A 22,792-nucleotide genomic window follows, 5' to 3' on the forward strand; every position below is an offset into this window, starting at 1 on the left:
CTTTTGACGCGCTTGTGGCGTTGACAAAGAAAAATCTTCGCCTATGTAAAAAGATCATTTGACCTTGCGTACATTTGAAAGAAATCTGTTCTTTATCCTCGACAAAAAAAAAAGTAAACTTCGCGATGATAGGGCTTCGTTTTTCCTTGTTGAACCAGCCAGCCTATGAACAAGCTCTAATTGCGGGCTTGTTATGGAAATGTCGAGGTTATCAGAACAGAACTTCAGATTTTTTTTTCTGAAGTGGCCCAATCGATGCTCATTAGGGTCGTCTTGTAGACCGAAAAGGGGGAGGTTGGACCGACGCATCCTATTCTCAGCATCATCGCATCTGTTCGTAATTGACGACAGCTAGTTCGGCACATCACGCATACAGCATCCGCCACCCCGAAAGGTGCGGTCGCAGATAGAGAAGCGTTTACTTATTCAAGCGAAGCCACCTTTGTACTCAGTCGCTTAATTTCATTATCAGCCGCTTTCAACCTATCGGACACAACACGAAGGGCGTCGGAATCCGCACCAGCCCCATTTGCAAAACGTTCCACATTGGCTCCACATCAAAACCCTGTTGCATTCTTTCAATCTCTTGTCTTGGAGCTTTTTTCGTTTTGTTTCTTAATCCATTCCTGTAGTTTCAAATTCCGGCTCATGCTCAATTGCTTCCTGTTTCTCTTCTTTTAGAATAAGGTTGCCGAAATATTCAAAGTATTCCTGGTCACTGTTGCTTTCTAAAATTGCTCTAATTTCGGCTTCTGACCTGTCCTCCTCTACCTCCACAACTAGCTCTTCAAACAACCGCAACAAGCTAGCTCTCGCCAAATTCACCATGGTCACTACTTTAGGCTTTGGCTCGGCTATTCCACAATATATACTTGCTGCGACACCCGCACAAATTGCAATACAAGTAAACAAAACTACCAGCGGTTCAATTCTGTTTTCCCAAGATAATTTGAAGCCTGGAAAATGTAGCAGAAGCCAAACGCCTATCCAAAGAAACAGCACCAAGTCCACTAGTTCTCCGCTGCATTGAATCAATTGCAAGAAAATGTAAATCCTGAGTCGCCTTTAATTGATTAAAATTACCGTCGATCTCCACGTCCCGATTAGCGCACCGCGTGACTGCCGAAAACCCACAGGGCCAAAGAGAAGATCGGCCCATCAAAGTCACATGGCGTAGTGACAGCAATGACGCTGGCATGGATGGCTAAGCTACAAACAGCTTGCTAAGTGAACTCGAACCCAGGAAGTGCGAAACGATGACATTGCGACAATAGCGGCGAGCACACTCGACGACCATCGAATCAAAACTGAAGCGGCTCTCGCCTGACCGCTGCTTATAGTTTTTACATGACGCATAAGGTTCCCAATAATTCGTTTATACAGGTATATATGACGAGGCAGGTTTGCGCAAAGGTGCTGGAAGTTCGGCGTTAAAGATAGGACGAGAACAGCTCAGGTTCTAGAACACAATGGGCGTATCAAGGGGCGCGCACAGGCAAGTCGCCCTTCGAAACCTAAAATGATAAAAATGCGCAGCCCCGGCGTATAAAAAGACCAGGCATAAAAAAATGGTCAATGGTCACGTCTTTGCAGCAACGTTCTAGCGCCGCCTGATACACTTCAAAGAGCTCTTAGCGCAAGTGGTCGCAGCGCTGGCGTCTCGATTTCACCTTTTGCGCTCCGTATCGCTCGGAGAATACCCCTGTCTTCGTTTGCGCTGCCCCGTCAGATAGGACAGGACTCGACAATGACGTTTTGGGAGTACACACTGACAGGTTTCAACGACTTTCTGGACCAGCGACGCGTCGCTTTCACGGAGCCCATGCCATCCAGACGTGTCTGCAGCATCTGCAGGCGATTGCCTTCTAGCTCGCTACTGTTACCCTGCGGTCATGTTTTGTGCGAAGAATGCCAAGGCGAAGTGGTCGAAAGAATGAAGTGCCCCTTCGACGGAAGAACATTCTCGAAAGTTGGACTCGTGCGGCTTGGCTTCGAGCTGTCCGAGCTTGAGAAGCTACACGTTGTGTGCATCGCAGGCGGTAGGAAGTGCGCTAAGTTCGCCGGCAAACTGTCCGAGCTGAGAGACCACATGCGCCAGTGCCGAAGCTTCGACGTTAAGTGCGCCAAGTGCCACCGAAGCGTCACGAGTGACGGGGCCGTGGATCACTACAGGCAGCGCTGCGACGGAAACGTTTTGCTTCAGTCCGCGTGTGACGCGCGAGCACAAAGGGCCGTGGAAGATGTACGAAGCATTAAGGAAGATCTGGGAAGCCTGCGGCAGCAGGCGTTGCGCGAGCGTGACGGAGACGAAGAACTTGTAATCGGCGCGAACGGATTAGTTGAAAGACTCACCAGCCTCGATCGTGCATTGTCTGGGTTTCTGGAAATGGCGAGCGGCGTCGAGGAAAAGGGTGTTTCTGTGCAATCGTCAAGGAATACGTCGCTCACTCCAGGACCTTTCCGTGCTGCATCAAAGCCCGGCGTGTTCGTCGCCACTTTGAAATTCACTAATGTGTACGCTGCGCACGAATCACTCAAGGAGAACAAAAAAAAAAAGAAACACAGCCTGTTAAGCGATTTATGCATGCTTGGTGGTTACGCCTTTAAATTACAATGCAAGTTTTTGCTATCGGAGGGTGGAGGGGTGAATGTACGGTTTACTGTGTACCTCCACGGGGAGTGGAACGACTGTCTTGAGTGGCCCTTCTCGAAGAAGGTAACGTTGATAATCGCACATCCCACTGATGAAACGAAATACGTCAAGATAAAGTCACGCATGACTACTTGTGCGGTTGTGAAGAAACCACGCCCTGATTTTGCCAATCCGGGAACCATGACAGAACGGAAGAACTGGAAGGACTTTGAACTCGAAGGCTTCGTCGTAAAAGGCGCCCGTTACGTCAATGTAGAATTCGAGTGACTGGGTAGAGTAACCTTTTCCGCGTATTTTCGCCTATTTTGTGTCTGAATGAGGTTCACATATCTCTAGAAGCCATGTCACGCCATGTTGTCTCTCCGAAAATGCAGAGTTCGCCTCTGTCGCTTGTGAGCTCTTGACGCGAAAGCTGAGATTGTTGTTTGAAAATAGCTTTCTTTTCCAATACATTGTTTGTATGAATAGATAGGTGATGTTACGTCACAGGCGACATTGCTGGTTTATTTCGCGTCGCGATTGAGAGCAGTGATGATTGCATCACATGGTTGGTTACTGTTATCAGGGTACTGTTCCCATGCAGATAGCTCGCCGCAGTTTAATCAGTGGGTTCATAGTTTGGAGGTGGCTGTTGGGGCCAGTCATTTATTGTTTGTAATGTTGCTTACGCACTGTGGCGTTTTTCTTTGTTGTTTTTTTCTCCGAAAAGCGAGCGGTAAATGAAGTGTTTGTGTTCCCTTTGAGCTGTATGGCTTCTTTAATTCCAATTGATAAAAGCCAGACCCTACGTGAAATTCTGCTATAGTATCTATTGCAGTAGCCAATAACACAGTTCCGGCCAGGGTCTCGAGCTGCTGAAGAAATTGTGATCTGCACATTTAGCAAAGAGCGTCCGGCGTCCTTTGGAGTTTGGAACACGCAGGAACGTCACGTCCATGCTGTCATAAGTGTTTTGTGGGGCCGGCGTGCTTTTGTGAGTGGTAATCGTGGATATTTACAAGTGCTATTTTCCATTTGCGTACCAGATGATCCTGTCAAAACGTACAGGTAGAGTTTAACTTTAGATCTCGTTCCTTCGTGTCCGGTATAGTTTATCATGACGTGCATAATAGTCCCCGAAAATAGTCTTGATGTAGCACGTGGCACCACGTCAACTCTGTTGAAAGGGCCACTCACCAGGTCTGATCATTTTGAACTGACAAGCACAGTGCATACAATGCGCGCTAGTGATCGTAACAGTTCGATGGATCGTGCCGGCGGTCGCCGTGCTCCCAGCCGGAGAGTCTACTATCGTGCAAGTGCGTCCCTGTACATGGCACTGTTGTGGAGTCGCGCATAGTGACACGCCACTTCGACAATTAATCAAGGCATCACCAGTTATTTATTTAGTATGTTGCTTCAATAGAAGAGTTTAAGTTTACAGAAAAAAAAGTCGTAGTTTCGCCCGAAAGGTGTAGCATCAATTGCGATAGAAAACAGTAGACAGCTCTACGAAGTAAGGATATAAGTTTTATTGGCCGTATAAACTTGCAAACATTTGTTTACTAACTAAATTAACAAACACGGTGACGCGCGCGCACTTGTAGACATGAGCACATCTCGCTCGATGACACGGAAGCTCGCTATAAAAACGCTGGAGCGAGGAAGCGCGGCAGCAGCAGCGAGCTAATTGACCTCCGTGCATCATCTGGCTTCAACGCGAACTAAACGCAGAGAAAATAGCGCATACGAATCTACCGGCACTGGGCGTACTTTGTCCACATTGCAAAGCGCATTGAAGATGAGGCCCGCGCGGGAACGCACAATGTCCATGTCGCAGATCGCTTTCAAGATACGGCAACCGCGTGGCCGCGCCGTATTGAGCAGTTGCCGGAGTAGAAGCCTTCCCTCCTTGAATTACAAAGGGTTGGGGGCCAGAGACCGCATTTTCCTAACTTTTGACTGGTTACCCGGATGATCTCGTTTGCTTGTCGCAACGATGCGCGGATGTTCTCGTTTGAGTGCCCGGATGTTCTCGTTGGAGTATCCGGATAACGGCTCCGGCTTTTGGCTCAAGGTCACTTGAAGGTCGTCGACAACGGAAGCTAAAAACATTTCATGCTTAATACAGCCCATTGCGGACGTCAGAAGCGCTATTTACTGAGCGCGCCTTACTGCATGCATAAACATTACGGCGATGGCTTACCACAAGTATTTTGTGTCAAAGGGCATCTACACCATCTGATCTGCATCAAGCTCAAACAAGTATTTTCATCGTTGAAATGTGGCGAAAGCACAGCTAGCCCCGCATCGTTACGTCAACGGCGCGGAGCAAGCCATGAAAAGAAAAAGTGCTTGTGCGAAGAAAGTCTGCGTCTGTGTCAAGCTTTCGACAGCGAAGCTGTTAGCCGCTCGATGGTCGGGATTTTTTGCAGCGCGTCCTCAAGGAAAAAGATATCTTTAGCGATTAAAAAAAAAGCCTTCAGCGATTGAAGCGAAAAGTGCATATGCACTTTGGTATCACGCATACAACATACAGCACAGAATTCGTTTCAATATAGAACAAGCACAAAAAAGCACCCAAACCACATCATAGCTTATAAGGGGCTCCTGATAAGAACGCGAAGCACGTAGCACTCCCCTCTTGCGTCTCTCGGTAAAGATTACTGTTGCCCAAGCTGCCGCGGCGACGACATCTGGGGGAGTAGGGGGGGGGGGGGGTGATGTCGACCAACTGATTGCATTGCTCTTGCAGCACAGCGATGGGTAGGCAACAAGGTTTATGTACGCCTGGTAGCGAAGCTCCCACAGAAGTCCACACAAGGTATATGTACGCCTTCGTTACCACATATATCTACGTGGTAGCAAAGCTCACATAGAAGCCAATACAAGGTATACGTATGTACGCTTGGTGGCTAAGCTGCCATAGAAGCCAATACAAGGTATACGTATGTACGCCTGGTAGCGAAGCTCCCATAGAAGCTCATGCAAGGTATACGTACGTACGCCTGGTAGCGGTGCTCCCATAGAAACCAATACAAGTTATACGTATGTACGCATGGTGGCGAAGCTCCCTTAGAAGCCCAACCAAGGTATATGTACGCCTGGTAGCGAACCTCCCACAGAAGCCAATACAAGGTATACGTATGTAGGCATGGTGGCGAAGTTCCCATAGAAGCCCATACAAGGTATATGTACGCATGGTAGCGAAGCTCCCATAGAAATCCATACAAGGTATATGTACGCCTTCGCTACCACGTATATCTACGTGGTAGCAAAGCTCACATAGAAGCCGATACAAGGTATACGTATGTAGGCATGGTGGCGAAGTTCCCATAGAAGCCCATCCAAGGTATATGTACGCCTGGTAGCGAAGCTCCCATAGAAACCAATACAAGTCATACGTATGTACGCATGGTAGCGAAGCTCCCTTAAGGTCGTTTCACATGCTGCGACTGGAGCGAAAAAAAAAAATCGGTGCGATCGCACGCGTCGCAATGCGATTTTTTAGAGCTCATTCACATGACTGCGATTTCAACAATGCGACTGGTGAGACGCCCAGGTTTTCTTGCTGCCAGGTTTTGTCGCACATGCCGCATAATTCATTTAATGTAATGAAAAAGACGTGCGGGTTATAATATAATTGACCTGTCTTTATTAGAACCAAATAATACGTGCGTTTTGTAATTTAAAAACGCTTCAAAGTTTAATTTGTTTTGGAGTGCGCAACAGCGGTTTATGAAGTTCAATACTGGGAGAAATGGCGGACGTAAACAGCTGTTCGCAGCTGGTCGTTCCGCGCTGTGTGCTGTCTCGTGTGCGTTTTATGCCCGTGTCGTTCTTCCTGCGGTACAACATATTACAAAAGGACGTATCAACAAGCCCCTATAGCTGTTGTCATCGCATAGGCAGTATTCGGAATTCGGCTGCAGCGAAGTCGTCATGTCAATGCAGAGACCCTCACGCTACCCGTGCCTAACGTCAGCTTCTGAAAAAAGGATGTGTGTGTATTGCTCGTGATTGCGCATAAGCGGTTCCTGCTCCTAGCAATATTCTTGCACCAAACTTAGCAGCAAGCACCAACCCACAAGCTCACGTCTGCCCCTGAAGGAAGCCGCAAATGATCTGTGTGTAATTACTGAACGTGCAATGGAATTTGTGTTAGGAACGTTAATCTTAGCGACAGCCTGGTTCGTCTGTCTCGGCGCTTGTGCTGTAATTATCCATACAAGTGCTCTCTGAATATTTCCAAAGGCGTAAGAACCGACACCACATTTTTTAGGAGCTGCAGTCACTTGTGTACGTAGTATCATATCATTCTGACAGACATGGGCGTCGTCTACTTTCTCGTCCTATTTCTAGCGCTGTTAGTGTGCTGTGAATCTGTATCAAGAAGCTTACGTTAATATGCTGCAGTACCTAGCGGAGCCCCACGGCTAACATTAAAATACCTTGTCAGGAGTACGTTTGTTAGTTTAATAACAAAATCGAATGATAAAATTTTGCATTCATAGTAGCAAGTGTAAAGTAAGAAGCTATCGAAACTATCCGCTAAAAGCATACGTGTGCTCCTACCTGCTTCAGCACATCTTGAAAGTGAGGCTGAAAACTCCAGATAACCAAAAACATATGCAACTGGAGCGTGTGCTATGGTTCCTTTCCTGGAATTGAAAGCCAGCATCTCAGTCTGTTAAGCTAGTCATGCACTTAACCTATATTTGACCAATGTTAGAGAATGCTAATCGGAGCCATTTCAAACTAGATTTGACCAAAATAAGGAAGTGCAAGGAAAGCGTCAAGGTACAATCTCGTCTGGTATTCCCAAACCGATTGTATTAGCAAAGTTTTATGCCTCCCTGAATCGCCTGCGTTAACCCAATTCTGAAAACAGGGGAAGCTGACTCTCTTTCTTCCTGTTTAACCGTTGCTCGAATGTCAATAACAGACTACATATGTTGTGAGGGAAAGTGAGGGGCACTGAGAATATCTCTAAGCTTTTGTGTGATCTTTCAGCTTGAACGAGAATATTTACCTTTGCAAGCCTCAGATTCCAAACATTCTCAAATTTTTGAGCAGGCCACATTAAATTTTTAAGATATAGACAATAAAAAGTGCGCCTAAGTACAAGTGCACACTTGAGTGGTTGAGCGGCCAGCTGCGAATGCAAAAGCGTCCATAGCTGCTACCTCGAGGTAACTGCTACGTTGCACGTGTGCCCACGTACCTGGCAAGGGTAATGGTTATGCGTGGTCCCATTGCACCGTTGGCCTGTGCTTTTCGTTTTTTTTTTTTTTTTTGCAATAGGTAGTGGCCAACCGATTCCGTCTGTTCTTAGCATTTGTGTGCATCTCATGTGCATATGCTTGTTTCATGTTCTGGTTGGTGCACTTGCAGTGATGCAAGCATCTTTTTTTTTTACAAACTGCACCACAGTCATTTATCCAACTTTGTGTTGAAATGTACAAAATGTGCACCCACCCAGTAATGACCAAGATAGCAAGCAGCATTGCCAAAAATGTATGATGCAGATTCAATGCACTTGCATCGAGATGAGGCGAGGCTGTCATGCAACGGTCAGCTAAACTCTAGAAAACTAACTGCAATGTGTACAGTTGTCCTTATTTCACCCGATGCAACACGTACTCCTATGCAATGTTTGCTTATGCACCGCACAGGTCACATAATGTAATGTATACATAGCTCGGTGAACTCACTCAAACGTCGGCTCACTAAGCTTCGAACTAACCACGAGTTCGAGTTCGTGTGAGCCTGGCTGAGTAGAATTTTGGTGAACACAAGTAAGAGCAATGTCGGTTGAGTTAACTATCGGTGAATATTGTCACGTGCTAGCCAGGGCAAGCTTAGCTTAGTATAATTTTGGTGAATATGAGTCTGAGCAAGCTCGGATAAGTAGAATTTTGGTGAATATGACTCTGAGCAAGCTCGACTGAGTAATGATGGAATATGGTTATCTGAGTTTATGCAGTAATACACGTAACTGCAGACTCACTAGCAACATCGCCGCCATCTTGATGGGCAATATACCTATGCCTCGTGATGAGTCTGCACACTTTACGAGCTGTGGACATGCAAGACCCACCCACACTTGAAAAGATGCTGTCATTCACACAAAGGAATGCAACCGGCTGACTTCACTCCACAATTTGATCTGCTTTTGTTTAATGAGTTATCTACTCCTTATAAAAACAAGGTGTTTGCCTGCTTTTCACAATATTGCATGTGTTTTAGAGGAAGTAGAGACGGAGAAGCGAGAAAAGGCAAGGATGTTTATGGCGAAGTACTGCCATATGTTACAACCAGCATAAACAAATATAATTCGATGCGCTGAAGTAAGCGAAATATGCAATTACCTTTTAATGTTAGGGTTAGGCATATGTATGTACGCATGGTGGCGAAGCTCCCATAGAAGCCCATACAGGGTATATGTACGCATGGTAGAGAAGCTCCCATAGAAGCTCATACGGCCTGCAATGGCGGCTTTTGGAGGCACGGCAGCGCCATCTACATTTCGCTAAGTCAAATTCTTGGTGGACAAAAAAAAATCAACGTTTGCCGTTCTAGGCTTGTTGCGCCAAATCGTCTACTGCGCCAGCTTACATCACATCACATACAAAGAGGAAACAACAGTGCAAGTGAAGCCTAAGTGAGAACATTCACCGCAACATCACGTCACAATCGATTTGCGAATACACCTATCTGTATTTAAAGACCCCATTCTATAACGGCAAGCATTACACCAATGAGCCTTGAGAGTTTTGCATGAATTCAAAGCAATGGGTTCACATAGATTTTGAACAAGTGCCACATGGATATGTTCTTAGTTCAAGCACACATATGTTCTTTCGATGTTAAGATAAAAGCAACGTTACATTGAAATTATTCACAAAAACAACACTTTAATCAACACAGCACGCTTTACGCAACACAGCACGCGTACCACCTGTAGTTTTTCTTTGGTACTGAAGACATAGCTAAAACATATTATTTAGTGAAAAGGCAGTTAAAAAATAAAGTCATTGATCAATTATTATTAATTTAGTACTTTTTATATATATTGCCGTTACTTTTTACGGCTACGCATCAGAGAGCTTTGACGACATTACAGTGTTAAATACGGTAATACAATCTAGGCATATCTGAGCACGCATCACCACGAGCAAACTTCAGAAAGCCTGCACAGTTTCGTATTCATAATTATTTCAAATGTATCTAAGGCAAAATATATTCTGATACAGTAATTTTGAACCTATGTGATCGTTAGAATCAGGTCATTTTTTTTTTTCAGGTAATGAAATGAGGCTCGGGCACTTAAGGCTTCAAAGTGCTTCAAAATAAAATTCCAGTCAGGAGAAGGTTATTTGCACTCTCAGGAGTCTGCGCTAGAGCACTGCATGGGCCGATTTTTTGAGCCCGGGCACGGCCCGTGCCTGTTTTTACGTTGGGTTTAAAAGTTTTATGGCGAGCCCATAATCTACGTTACCCACCCGGCCCGCCACCCATTTACCTTAGGCCCGAGCCCGGCCCAAGCCCAGCTCGAAACCGAAATAGATCACCGAGTGGCATTAAAAAAATAAAATGAAGAAGAGAATTAAATGAATTTATTCTTAAGGCATAAATACATGTAATATGCAATTATGAACACCATTTGAGCGGTCTGAACGCAAATACCCGCGCGCGACGTAGTACGAATGACCCGGCCGAGAGTATGTCAAGTCAAGTTTATTTACAACATGCACAAAGTACAGTGTTGAAGGCCACCCTGGCAAGAAATCTGTAAACATACAGCTTGATCGACGAGGCCAGAGGGCCACCACCAGGCAACAGCAGCATCGCAAACATCCGTAATACAAACAATGAGCTTTCGTAAGTAGCTTCCTTAAAGCAACACGTGGTATATATCCACTTCCCTGGGCATGAAGACATCTACTTACATGTATACTCCTACATGTATACGAGTATAGCCAGCAGTTTCCAACGGTGCGACCTTGATGCGGCCCAATCCACTTCTATCGCAGCGCCGCCACAGTATATTTCCACGTCGGGCGCCTTACTGAAAAACATGCGCCGCCCCAGCCGCTCGTCCCACTCAACCGTAAAGCGCAGCCACGACCGCTCGTGAGCGCAGCGCATAGATGGAGTAAATGGAGAAAGAAAGCCTCTCGGTGCTCCGTGGTGCAGCGTAATGCGCTGCTGCTAGGCGCCCGGTTGAGAACATGCGTGGAATCATGGATGGACGCAGTGCCATATTTCAGCCGCGTGACGAATTATCTTACCAGTCATCGTTTTCCCAATTCGACTTTGAAGAATCAGCAAGTCGCGAACGCGCTTGCACCATGCTGAAAGCATTAATTATATTGATTTAGGTAAGGAATAAAATGGCATCTTTTGGTTTCAGGCCACTTCGGTCTTTCTGGACCTTTACATTCTGTTCAAACAGCACAAAATACGACGGAAGAAGAAAAGGGAAGTACACAGGAGTAGCATGCTAGCTTCCAGCTGCGCCGGGGCAATAGGTCTTTCAGAGTCGAGACGCGGAAGGATAACTCGCTGCACGTTACATGCACACCACCAGAAAGTCCGAGCGCGGCCCGGGCCCGGGTCAAAAAGCACATGCCGTGACCGAGCCCACCGGCCGGGCCGGACCCGGGCTTTCGGGTAAGCCCGAGCCCGTGCAGTGCTCTAGTCTGCGCCTTCGTGGATATCTATTGATCTCCATGTGCGTCCTCTTGCATTTACATTCAGCACTTTCAATGTGGGAAGGATGTCATTTAATTATTCTCACTCTCGTCTCGTCTTATTCTCATGTGATTTGATTATTCTCATTCTCGTCTCGTCTTATGTATCGTCTTCTTGTGTTTCATTTCTTCCGAGATCAATATGCACCAACTAGGCAAACAACATGCTTTCCTCAAGAACAATTATTGAACAATTAAACTATTCTGTTATGTTTGTTCCTGCGCATTGCGCCGCATACTAGCGTTGAAAAACTATAAAATATAATTCTTGAAGTACGTGCCTCGTAATCAGAACTGTTGTATTTTTGAAGTACGCTTCACTAATCATGGCTATGCGCGCTATGTGCAAGAAAAAAAAAATAGTGAGGATTGTGCAGTGCAGTTCGCAGCAATTCGTTGGCCATGAGGGCTGTAACAGCAGATTCACGTTAATGGAATTAAGAACCACGAAGCTTTCCATTAAACAAAGCGAATTCAACAAAGGAAGGGCTTAGCCAGGCGACAAATTCACCTTCTTGACAAAGTGAGGACGTCATAGGAGGCAGTGTTTTTCGTCCCATGCCTGCTATACTCACGAGATGCCAGCAGAACAGCTAAATGACGTGGAAATCGCAGTCTTCGTCCGAAAAAGTGCATACACTTCAGAGCGCACGTGAGTACCAAAGCTACCACATCAGTGTTGTGGAAAAAAGGCACTTTCCAGTGCGGTCACTTTAAGAGCTAGTAGTAGTAGGAGGAGTAGGATGAGAAGGAAGAAAAGGCGGGGAGGTCAACCAGATGCACATCCGGTTCGCTACCCTACACGGGGGAAGGGGTTTACACCGATGAAAATAAAGGAATGAGAGCGAGGGAAGAAAGTAATCTCAGTGTGAATACGTGCTGTTGTCCATCATATTATAATCGGTCACAGAGGACAATCGATTTTATGAATCGTAGTAGTACCCGCACCGCATCGACGCGTGGGGCCATGGTCCAAGAATCTTTGTCACTGAAAATGGCCTGCTATCTAATCTGTTTAACACACTCCGAAGAACGACGCGTTCGATGGCATGGCATGACAAGAACTTTATTTTGGTCCAGAGAAACTAGGCCCGAGGGCCAAAGCCCCCAGGCTAAGGCGGTGGCTCCACCCACGTAGGCACCGGTAGGCCAAAGCCTTTCCCGATGTCGTAAGCTCACCGGACGGCCAGGGGTTGATCTTCGCGTTCGATGTCATAAAGATTACGAAAGCACAACACGGGCTGGATCGTATCTCTACAGTTGCACGAGTCACAGATCAGTGTGTCGGACATTCCAATAAGGAATGAGTAGGCTTTCGTAAAATACACCCCTAACCAGAGGCGGCGCAGTAAAGTTGCATCACGGCGGGAGAAGTTCGATGGAATCTGCAACTTCAGTGTAGGATCCAGCCGCTGAATCGGAGTGTTCCATGAAGTTTCAGTCTTGGTTTGAGCAAGTAAACGAAGACCCCTCGCAGCGTCTGTCCTTGATAAGGGTACAGGAACAGTCAGGGTTTTCTTTATGGGCTGACCGGGCGGCATCATCAGCAAGGTCATTACCGACAATGCCAGAGTCCCCCGGAAGCAGTTGGAAGATGATGCCATGTACGTTTAAGAGGGCTTGATGGAGATACTCGCTGGCCTCAAACGCCAGTCGTTCATGGGTGGCAAGTTCTGCTGCCGTAGAGGTCGTTATATGGGAAACTTTGAACTTCATTGCGACTTGTAAAGCCGGGATGATAACAGCGCATCCGGAGCTGGTGGCTGAGACAGGTCCGTCGGTGTAAATTTGCGTGCTTTGTTCATATGCCTCGTTCAGTAATGACAGTGTCAACTGTCGTAGAGCCATTGCGGAATGCAACGCATGCGGGGAGTGCTTCGTGCTTCGCATTGTTATCAGGAGCGCCTTATCAGCTATGATGTGGTTTGGATGCTTGTGTTGTGCTTGTTCTTTATTGAAACGGATTCTGTGCTGTATGTTGTATGCCTGATACCAAACAATATACGCACTTTTCGCTTCAATCGCTGGAGGCTTTTTTTACTTCGCTCAAGGTTTCCTTTGCCACCAGAACGTGCCGCGAAAAATCCCGACGAACTAGAGGCTAACAGCTTCGCTGTCAAAAGCTTGACGCAGACGCGCATTTCCTTCAGACAAGCACTTTTTTTTTTCATGGCTTGCTTTCACGACGTTTCAACGGTAAAAATAATTGTTCGAGCCTGATCCAGATCAGACGGTGTAGATGTCCTTTGAATCAAGGTATTGTGGCAAACCATCGCTGTAAAATTTATGAACGCTGTACAGCGGGCGCAGCAAATATCCCTTCGACAGTGCAGTGAAACGGATGAGGACCGCACACTGTACCGCCGGCAGTTGCAAACGTTTTCCTGTAGGTGGCGTCCGCAACTGGCGCTGCGTAAACTCCCTATTAAGAAAAGTACCGCCATCCTTTGATCAACGCCGCTTCTCTCTCTCCTGTATCTCCGATTGGACGATGATAGCGCGCGCTTTCACTACTTTATATTTAGTTTGTTTTTTTTTCGCCGCAGAGCTCCATGTTGAAAGTCAGTCTGCGCTGTCGCCGGCGGCGGCGCGCGCCCGGCCTGCAAGCTTCAACGTGGACTTTCTAGGGGCGCCATCGTCGACTTGCTTTCGCAAGCAAAAAGTAAAGAAAAAAAAAAAAAAAACAAGCGCTTTAGGAGAAGAGACGGCCGAGGAAAGAGTAGATGTCAGTACTTTTTCTATATAGGGACTTTAACGCCGCGTAGCGCCGCGTGCCTATCTCCTTTCGCATCTGACGTCAGCAATAGGCTGTGTTATCGGTATTACCATTATTATCTTGGAGCCTTCCCACCGGCGCCCCTTACGTTCGTGCGGTGTTCTCGTTGCTTATCGTTGCCTGGGCCCGCTCCTGAAAACATCTGGTGACGACAGCAGACTGTTGCTGCTCGATTCTTTGCGAGCGTATCGTCAGCTCAGACGCATTTCGAAAATGACTGACGCGACGTACACGTTGACTGGTTTCGGAGTCTTCCTCGAGCGGCGACGCCTCACCTTCGTCGAGCCGCTGCCCGCCATTCGAGTGTGCAGCATCTGCGGCCTCGTTCCGTCCAGCACTCAGCTGCTTCCCTGCTGCCACGTCGTGTGCGACGGCCCCTGCGGCCGCCAGGTTAAAGCGGCGGGTTCCTGCCCTCTGGACGACCGCCATGTCACGACGTCCAGCGTCGTGCCTTTCAAGTTCGAGCAGTCTGAACTGGAGCAGCTTCTCGTCCGTTGCCTCAACGGCACCGACAACTGCACCTTCACCGGCAAACTGAGTGAGCTCGGGGAACACTTACTCGCGTGCGAATGCGACGCAGTCGAGTGCTCGAAGTGCGGTGGACGGGTGTGCCGAAACGAGGCAGCGAGCCACAGCAAGACGTGTCGCGACTCGGCTACTTCCGTGACCCGGGACGTAAGTGGGACAAACGCTTGCGTCGCCGTCGAAGAGATCACGCGAATGAAGCAAGACCTCGAGAGGCTGCGTGAATTCGTGTCCAAAGAAGAAACGGCAAAAGACGCTATCGTCAACGACGTGAACTCCCTAGGAGAGCGCAACGCCCGCTTGGAGGCTCAGCTGATTTCTGTGGCGAAGGAAATCGCCGACTTGAAGTGTCCGTCACCCGAAAGCGCTATCAACGCGGTTTTTCCACATGGGCCGTACCGCACTGCCAGCGCTCGTGGTAGCGCAATAACATTGTACAAGCTTGGTGAATTGAGTTTCTCGAATAGTACGCAAGTAGCAGGCGAACTCTGCACTCTGCAAGGCTACACATTCCGTGTCCAGTGTGAGACATTCACCAGGAAAGCTACGTTTATCGTGGGCTTCTCGCTGATTCTCCGCAGCGGTCCTTGGGACAACTACGTGAATTGGCCTTTCGCAAAGCGTGTCACATTAATCATACCGCATCTGAGAGATGAAAGGGAGGACATCAGGCTTTCGATAGCTCTAACGAGCGCGGAATATTTGTACTATCGGAAACCACAACCAGGCTATTGTAACCTTCCGATACCGTTCGAGAAGATAGAAGCGCGGAAGATAAAAGATGGCAATTACTTAATCGACGGGAACCTGTATCTAAACGTCGAATTCATGTAATAACGTGTAAATATATCACCGGGTAGACGCGATTGTTGTGGTCTACATTTACGCAAGTCTGCGACAGGCCTGATGTACGCACTGCTCCAAATGTCATTGATAAAAAAAATATCAAGAAAGATTTATTCCTGCTGTCGTCGTACCTATATCCTTCTGAGACCCGAATACAGCTATCCGACGAAATCGCACTTCAAGGTGGTTTTCGCCTTCTGTTGTCATAGCTTGAAGTTTTTTTTTAAGTACCACTTTTAGATGCCAAAACCTGCGCATCCATGTACGCGAAAAAAATAACTATATCCATCATCTCGTCATGTTTGCTGTGGTAAAAACTCTATTTCATTGCCTAAACGCAGAGGTGAAGATAGAACTACGCGTAGTATATTGCCTTGTTGCTGGTCTATTCGGTATTGTCACGCAATCTCTGCGATTTCGAAACACACCTCAAGGTTGCTTTCGGCCGTCTGGGACGACACAGATGTCCAGATCAATTTAGTGGCAAGTCTCTCGAAAGCAGTTGACAACAATATGAGTAAACCACATCATTGCAGTTACACAGCCACCGGAGTTAATACCCAGAATGAACATTTTGCGGAATCACTTCAGACGGAATTTCGAAAAAACGTTGAAGGCAATGTGTATTGTACAAGGGGACTTAGGATGTCATCTCTCACCTAACTTCGTAGCATGAAAATAATGGGCGAGACTGAAGGCACACAGTATACACATGCTCTAGCTTCCAACTAGCAACTAGCCAGATGTCTGATATTGCTGAGCTATATAAATGGGATCTTTAGCTTTTTACGTAGAATTGCGCGACCAGTGCACGTACTCGTATGCTCGCTTAAGGAACCATTAAATATTAGGTATGAACTGTTCAGCAGCAAGCACTGTTGCCAATGTTCACAAAAATCATGCCAGGTGTGGTTCCGGTGAAAAAAAAAATTAAAGGACACTTTGTAAATTCCAAAGTGTGTTCGGCGAAAGCCTGTGCCCATTCGACTGACTACCGCCGCATGCACATTCGCTCATTCTTCTACTGGCGTTTGGTATCGGGGGAATCCACATTATTGGGGCGCTTCTCCGAACCGCTTGCCGTCGAATCATCACCGGGCCGCTTGGGAGCCATCCGAATAACTCGACTGCTTCAACGAGACGTCTGACGAAGGAGTGGTCCCGCGCGCGCGGCTGTGCCATCACGTGATTGCTGAGGAAGTGTAAGGGGGAGACGCCACAGCTGTGGCGGCGCAAGTGTTGCTATGCGCCGCTGTGCCATCCCGTGATTGCGGAGAGAGTGTGAAGGGGAGAGGCCACAGCTGCCACCGTTCTAGGGCACGGACGGACGAACGGTCGGACGCCGTGAGCATGAGTCATTAAAGGCTTTCGCCTTAATAACTTCTTCGCCAAAGGAACAGTCCGTGTAGCTTCAAACTGCACAGTACGCGCTCTGCATGCTTTCACTCGAAGGCTGTCGACAATACACCAGCCGCGCGAAAATCTGATCAGCGGCCACTTTTTGCGCCGCTTCGTTTCATTTCTCACCCCTCGCACCGATCACGGTTGGCCCGGCGCGTGACGGCGCCCCATAGAGCCATCGAAAAAAAGTTAACCCGAATGGCAAATGCAATGGATAGTTTGAAACAAGATACCGCAGGGAAGGAAATTTCCATATACAGCCGTGGTTCGTGAAGTCTTTACGAGAAGGTTTCTGGGGAGCTTGTGCGCTATCTGACAATGACTGTGCGGTTTCGCGTGGTTGATGCACACAGGGGCCAGCTTTAACGATCCATTTCATTCGACGTACAGCAGACGCATGGACCTATAGTGGCCGCCCGATCAGACACTTTGCACGGCAGAGGGGAATGTAAGAGCAGCGTGCCCCGCACCCCGGGTCCTCGCATAGCAAAAAATTTGTAGTACGCTTAAGCTTGGCATTTAAGAGTGGAACGCGATAGCGTTATTGGAAGCCGTTGACGCTGACACCGACACTGTATTTTCTGCGACATGGGGCCCGATACAAATTTCGAAAGGCTCGGTTTTCAACATTCCCCTCAATGTTGCCTAGAACCAAAGTACAGCGAAACACCATCAGAATTGGAGGACGCTTAATCTTCGCCTTTAAGAGTGGAACATGATAGCATTAAAAAAATATCTGGCTGCTTATTAGGCTTTTTTCTCGTATATTCAAAGTGCAATCCGACGCTATCACGTCTGTAGGTTGTGGTTAAGTCTTACTTTACGATTTTTCTGACGAATTTTACTTTGAGAAATTCAATTTTTGTTCACTAACGCCTTGCACTAAGCGGAGGACCTGTGGTCGGGGTGCTTCGGGATGATGTGGGTCGGCATGATTATTTCCGCCAGGCGCCGATGCTTAACGTCGACGTCGAAGCCGACACCGACACCCACGCCTGATTTGCAGCCTGACGCGGGGTCTTTATTGCTACTGCGTTAAAACTTCTGTGCGCACTCGCTATGAAGAAGGTTCAGTCAATGCTTTATGACTGCAGGCAAGCTTTTTATTCTCTTTCTTATTGTGTATTTGCTTCTGCGGTGTTATCAACAGCAGCACCCACCCATCATGATCATTATGTACCGATACTATTGATGCAATAAACATGACCACAAAATAGAGTTCGAATGACGTGCTTGTCTTTTACTATACTTGCTTTCTTTTACCTGGACATGCTTCTAATATTTGGATAATTGCCCCCTTGCTTCCACACCCGGCGGCTCGGACGCGCTCTCACTGGAAACTTTCCCACCGACAAATTCGCTTTTCGAACTCCTTGACTGCACTCCCCACAGGGTTTAGCGCCTTTTGTTTTATTCAGTTGCGTTGCCTTCTCTGCCGCATTCCTGACTGCGACACCACTTCTTTCTCCTGGCAGGCTTTCTGGTGCTAACTTCCGACCCTTCCACTCGCATCTCATGATGACGCACACGCATCTCGTCGGTCACGGCTTCCGTCTCAACCGCAAAGTCTGAATGATTAGCGGGTGAATCATTCCTCTCATTCCGACCTGGACTGGCGGTGAGCTTCAAACACTTAGGGATAATGCAGCTTCTGGCATTTGCGCAACCGTTGCTCGCATACTTGGGAGCCGTCCACAACTGCACTGCCCTGCCTACATTGTGCTGTAGCGCACTTTTCTGAACGATTTAACTCAACAATGGTGCTCTTGTCTAACGAATTTGTGTCACTGTGCCAAATCGTCTACAGCTGGCCTACCTGCTTCTCTAGTATTCCATTGGCCCAGTATCTCCTCGCGCCCAATCCGGTCCCCATGAACGGGCTTCTCAATAACTACAACACGGTCTTCGCATCTGGCATCACATGTGAACGTACGTTTAGGTGTACTTATATTTAGGCGCACGTTGAAGAACCCCAGGTGGTCGAAATTAAACCGGAGTCCCCCACTACGGAGTGCCTCATAATCAGATGGTGGTTTTGACCTGTAAAACGCCATATTTTCTTTTTTTTTACATTTTGGCTTCAAAGGATCATTTCTATATGTACATTTAGGCTCACAGGGTTCATCCCAAGTCCAGCAATCTGGGACATCGACTACTGCGACAAAGCCGACCCTGGGGCGATGCGGTTGGCGTAACTCTATGGGAAGCATTTTTAAAAAATCGATTACTGAGCAATGGCTCATTTTTCGCGATTTGCACTTTAGGCACTCGATCCCGACAACGTTCTCACGGTATATGTCGAGTGTAGTCTAATTCCACTGGCTGGATTTTTTTCCTGGGGCACTTTTGTAGACCCATTGAAAATGCATGGGGTGATTTTTAAAATGTAGTTTGCAGCACAGTAAAAACTCATCCGCTAATTGCACTCTAGTGGCACATACTTTAGGTCTCTCTATATGTGTAGGTCCTGTTTGGTTTTAATCCGCTGGCTGAATTTTTTTCCTGGGGCGCTTTTGTTTGGCTACAATGCGGCAAAGCATCTCTACAGGGCCAAAATATTCGTTTGCCGTGGAATTGATGGGAAAGAGCTTGCGGATCATGTCAAAAATGGACACGAATGTGCAGCTGTGATGCATATTTGCGCCATGACGTATAAAGAAAGATGATGGTATTAGATTCTGTAAGAAGGAGCGGGCCAAATGGCTTTATGGAGTGCCATCGAAGCGCGAAGCCTGGTTGCGCGCCCCCCTTTTTCTCAAGTTTCGGTGCATGGTAGTGTTTCATTTGGTATTTAGAGAGATAAGGTGCTTAGACAGATTTAGTATTAGGCAAACACAAAAGGACATCGCCAAATAGAGCACTTGTTACGTGTGTTTACGTGTTACTTGTTAGGTGTTTACTTAATTTGTTACGTGTGTTACGTTTGTTTAGTGCAATGTGCCGACAATGCGAAGGTTTGAATATTATCAGTGTAAAAACAAATTGAAAGGACAAACTCATGATCTATAGTGCGCGTGACGGAACTAAATAAAGAGGAAAAGATAGTCCCCGTGTTACAGCGAAAATCAGCAGCTTCGTCTCGTTTAATAAACCATCCCGTTTTAGTTTTAAATGCATAAGCATTTCTATGCCTACCAAATGAGAAATTTCTCCGTCCGTCATAACTCGTAACTCTGCCTTACGTGGCTCATAACCACGTAAGGCAGAGGCTACAAGCGCTCAGCGAAGTGAAGCGAACAGCGCATACATTCATTCAGATCACTCCTACAATACACAGAACAGCACACGTTTCAACAAAGAACAAGTGCAAAACAAGCATCCGAACCATGAATAAACATTGCATGCTCCCTCAGCAATTGTAGTGGTGGTTTTGTAACAGCTTAGCTGAACATCCAGGTTGATAAGGACCGATAATAGTTCGTAAGGGTCGGATCGTGTTCGATAAGGTTGATAACGACCGATGAGGGTTTATAAGGGTTTATGCTGGTCGAATCAAGTTTCATAACATTGATGATGACACCGGGTAGCGTGGGGATTAGCAAGCGGCACAATGCTTGTGCATACTTAGGCAACTCCCAGAGGAGGTTCTGCGCGATTTCGTTTTTCAGTTCGGAAGTATAACTAAAATCATGCGTGCCTCTTAAGTGTACGCAAATCTCGCACGTTATACGCGAAGGTAAGGTTGTGAAGGTTTGAGAAAGTGGAGCCGCAACCGCTGAACTACACCGGGTCAATTGTTGTAGGGCCTGCTGTGAGCCACACGATTGCTTAGCTGAGCAAATTGGTAATCTCTTGAGAATACTTCTCGGAGCCCCGCTTTGTCGGGAATATTTCCTCTCGTAAGGTGACTCTTACAATGTCCTCGTAGCGCAACAAAACACTGGTCTGACGATCGTTCGGACATGACTAACCTGATTCCGGGCTTTTAAATGCAGTCGCACCAAATCGCTTGGAAATACGAAGGAAACAAACAATGCGTTTGTTTCTCCACAAACTCAGTCGTACTGTGGGGAAACAAGCTTCTAGTTTATGGCAGCGGTATTTCCCGTACACAACTTTATTTTTTTTACTACACTCCAGACGCATTTACGCCGACGTCATCCGCGTCGCCTTCGCTGTCGCGGCGATGTTCCGTGTGAAGTCCGACTGCGATAACATCGCGGCCGGATGCCGTATGTTGCCGGTGCGAGTGGAAGCGTGCCAGATTCATCTTAGAAGCCTGGTGGCTCAATCTCGAAGGTTATGAAAAACGGCGCACAACAATGCCTCAAGCAAGCACGTCTCGCTGGGTATTGTGTGTATTATACGGACAAACAGGTGCACGCAGAACATCAACTCACCACTCTCGGGTTGCACTAAATGCTGAAGAAATTAAACATTCACTGTTAAGATCACCGCGTACTATCGTCAGTCAAAGCAAACAGCATAGAAAGCTTCGCTTACTCTGCTCACCACACTGAGTCGTATCCACATAATTTTATTGCGATTGCAAATATATGGACACTCCAGGCACATTTCCGCCATCGTCGTCGACGTGATGTTTCGTATAATGTCCAAGTGCGATAACATCGTGGCTGTGCGCCGTATGGTATGGGTAAAGTGAAAGCATGAGAGGGTGAGCAAAGAATAGTGGCTCAGTCTCGCGTGCGCAAGGGAGGAAGGCGGGGAAAAAGCGCTCCGTCTTCCATCGCGCACAAGGCCGCAGGGAAAGTGGGGGACGTTTTACTCCCGTGGCGGCTACGTATGGCGCGGCTGAGCGCGGCCGCGCGGCCCCGATCTAGAAAGCGATCTGCGCTGGGTACAAAGTCTAGGCGGGCCGATGGCTGGGACCCTATAACGTAAAACTATTCCAATCTGTTTTCCTTCTAATCACCTGATGTCCAATTTACGTAACCGCCAACGCAAGCATCGGGCGGTGACTCGCAGCATTGTTTGAGAAGGCTATTGAAACGCTCTCCTATTTTGTAGGAGGTCACATGTTGTTTGCTTTCAAAAGGAATAGCATTGCCTAACTTAACATATATTTCTTACCTGATAGGCTGACCAAGGGCGATGAGCACGCAGAAGTGGAGGGGGTAACGTGGGGCCGGGCTAGCCCAGTGAAAGTAGATAACCTGATGAGCAGGGTGTTGCCGGCGTCTGCGTTTGCCCTGCTTCTTCCTACTTAGCTTTCGGTGTCTGCTATAAAATTACGTCGGCGTGCAACGGAAACGTAACAATGCAGCTAAAACGAATCTTCAGTGAAGAAAATTTGACATAGCGATGTCGTTTTCGTGCTGAAAGGACTCGACAATCACATAATGTCACGCAAAATTTTTAATATAGGCAAATAAATCCATTCTCCACGGCAGCTCCGACTAGGCAGTGCCAGAGCGATCGGCGGGTACCCACCTTCTATTGATGTCGGAACGGGGCAGTGTCCGGCTATTAAAAAGAAAATTAAGTTTTGATCGGCATAATAATGCATCTTTAATGCGTACAAGCCACCTTGACGCAGTGATTTTTCACGGTTTTTGGACGTCAGGTGACAGACAGGCGAAGTGGACGCAGCCCGAAAACTTTTGACCAATTGCGGATGGCTGATGGTAAAAAGGCATAGAATCGAAAAATAATATTTTTCTGTTGTTCGGTCTCACATGCATAATTAGTGTGCACACGTCATATAAGAGTGAGTAGCTCTCGCGGTTTTTTAACAGCGGAGCTGTTTAAACCGTGCGTTAATCCGTAACCTGCGGACAGAAATTGTAGGCCGATCCTGGCGGTAGTGCAAAAAGGGTCCAAGCGCAATGACACATACCTCTGTGAACTGGCGAAGCTGAGCCTGGTTAAGTCTAGCTAAGCATGGTTGGGACTACT

The 22,792-nt window shown here is 47.3% G+C and overlaps 1 protein-coding gene across 1 annotated transcript in view; it reads left to right on the forward strand.

Moving 5' to 3' along the window:
- Positions 1-14,249: 14,249 nt before the first annotated feature.
- The window catches only part of LOC125940919 (RING finger protein 151-like), a 77,580-nt gene continuing 69,037 nt past the window's right edge, over positions 14,250-22,792 (forward strand). Inside the window, exon 1 of the mRNA XM_049657636.1 lies at positions 14,250-14,554. Coding sequence (XP_049513593.1) covers positions 14,378-14,554 — 177 coding nt within the window. The 5' untranslated portion in view covers positions 14,250-14,377. The remainder of the gene's footprint in view (positions 14,555-22,792) is intronic.

Source organism: Dermacentor silvarum, chromosome 10 (genome assembly GCF_013339745.2).
Source record: "Dermacentor silvarum isolate Dsil-2018 chromosome 10, BIME_Dsil_1.4, whole genome shotgun sequence".
NCBI classification, from domain to species: Eukaryota; Metazoa; Arthropoda; class Arachnida; order Ixodida; family Ixodidae; genus Dermacentor; species Dermacentor silvarum.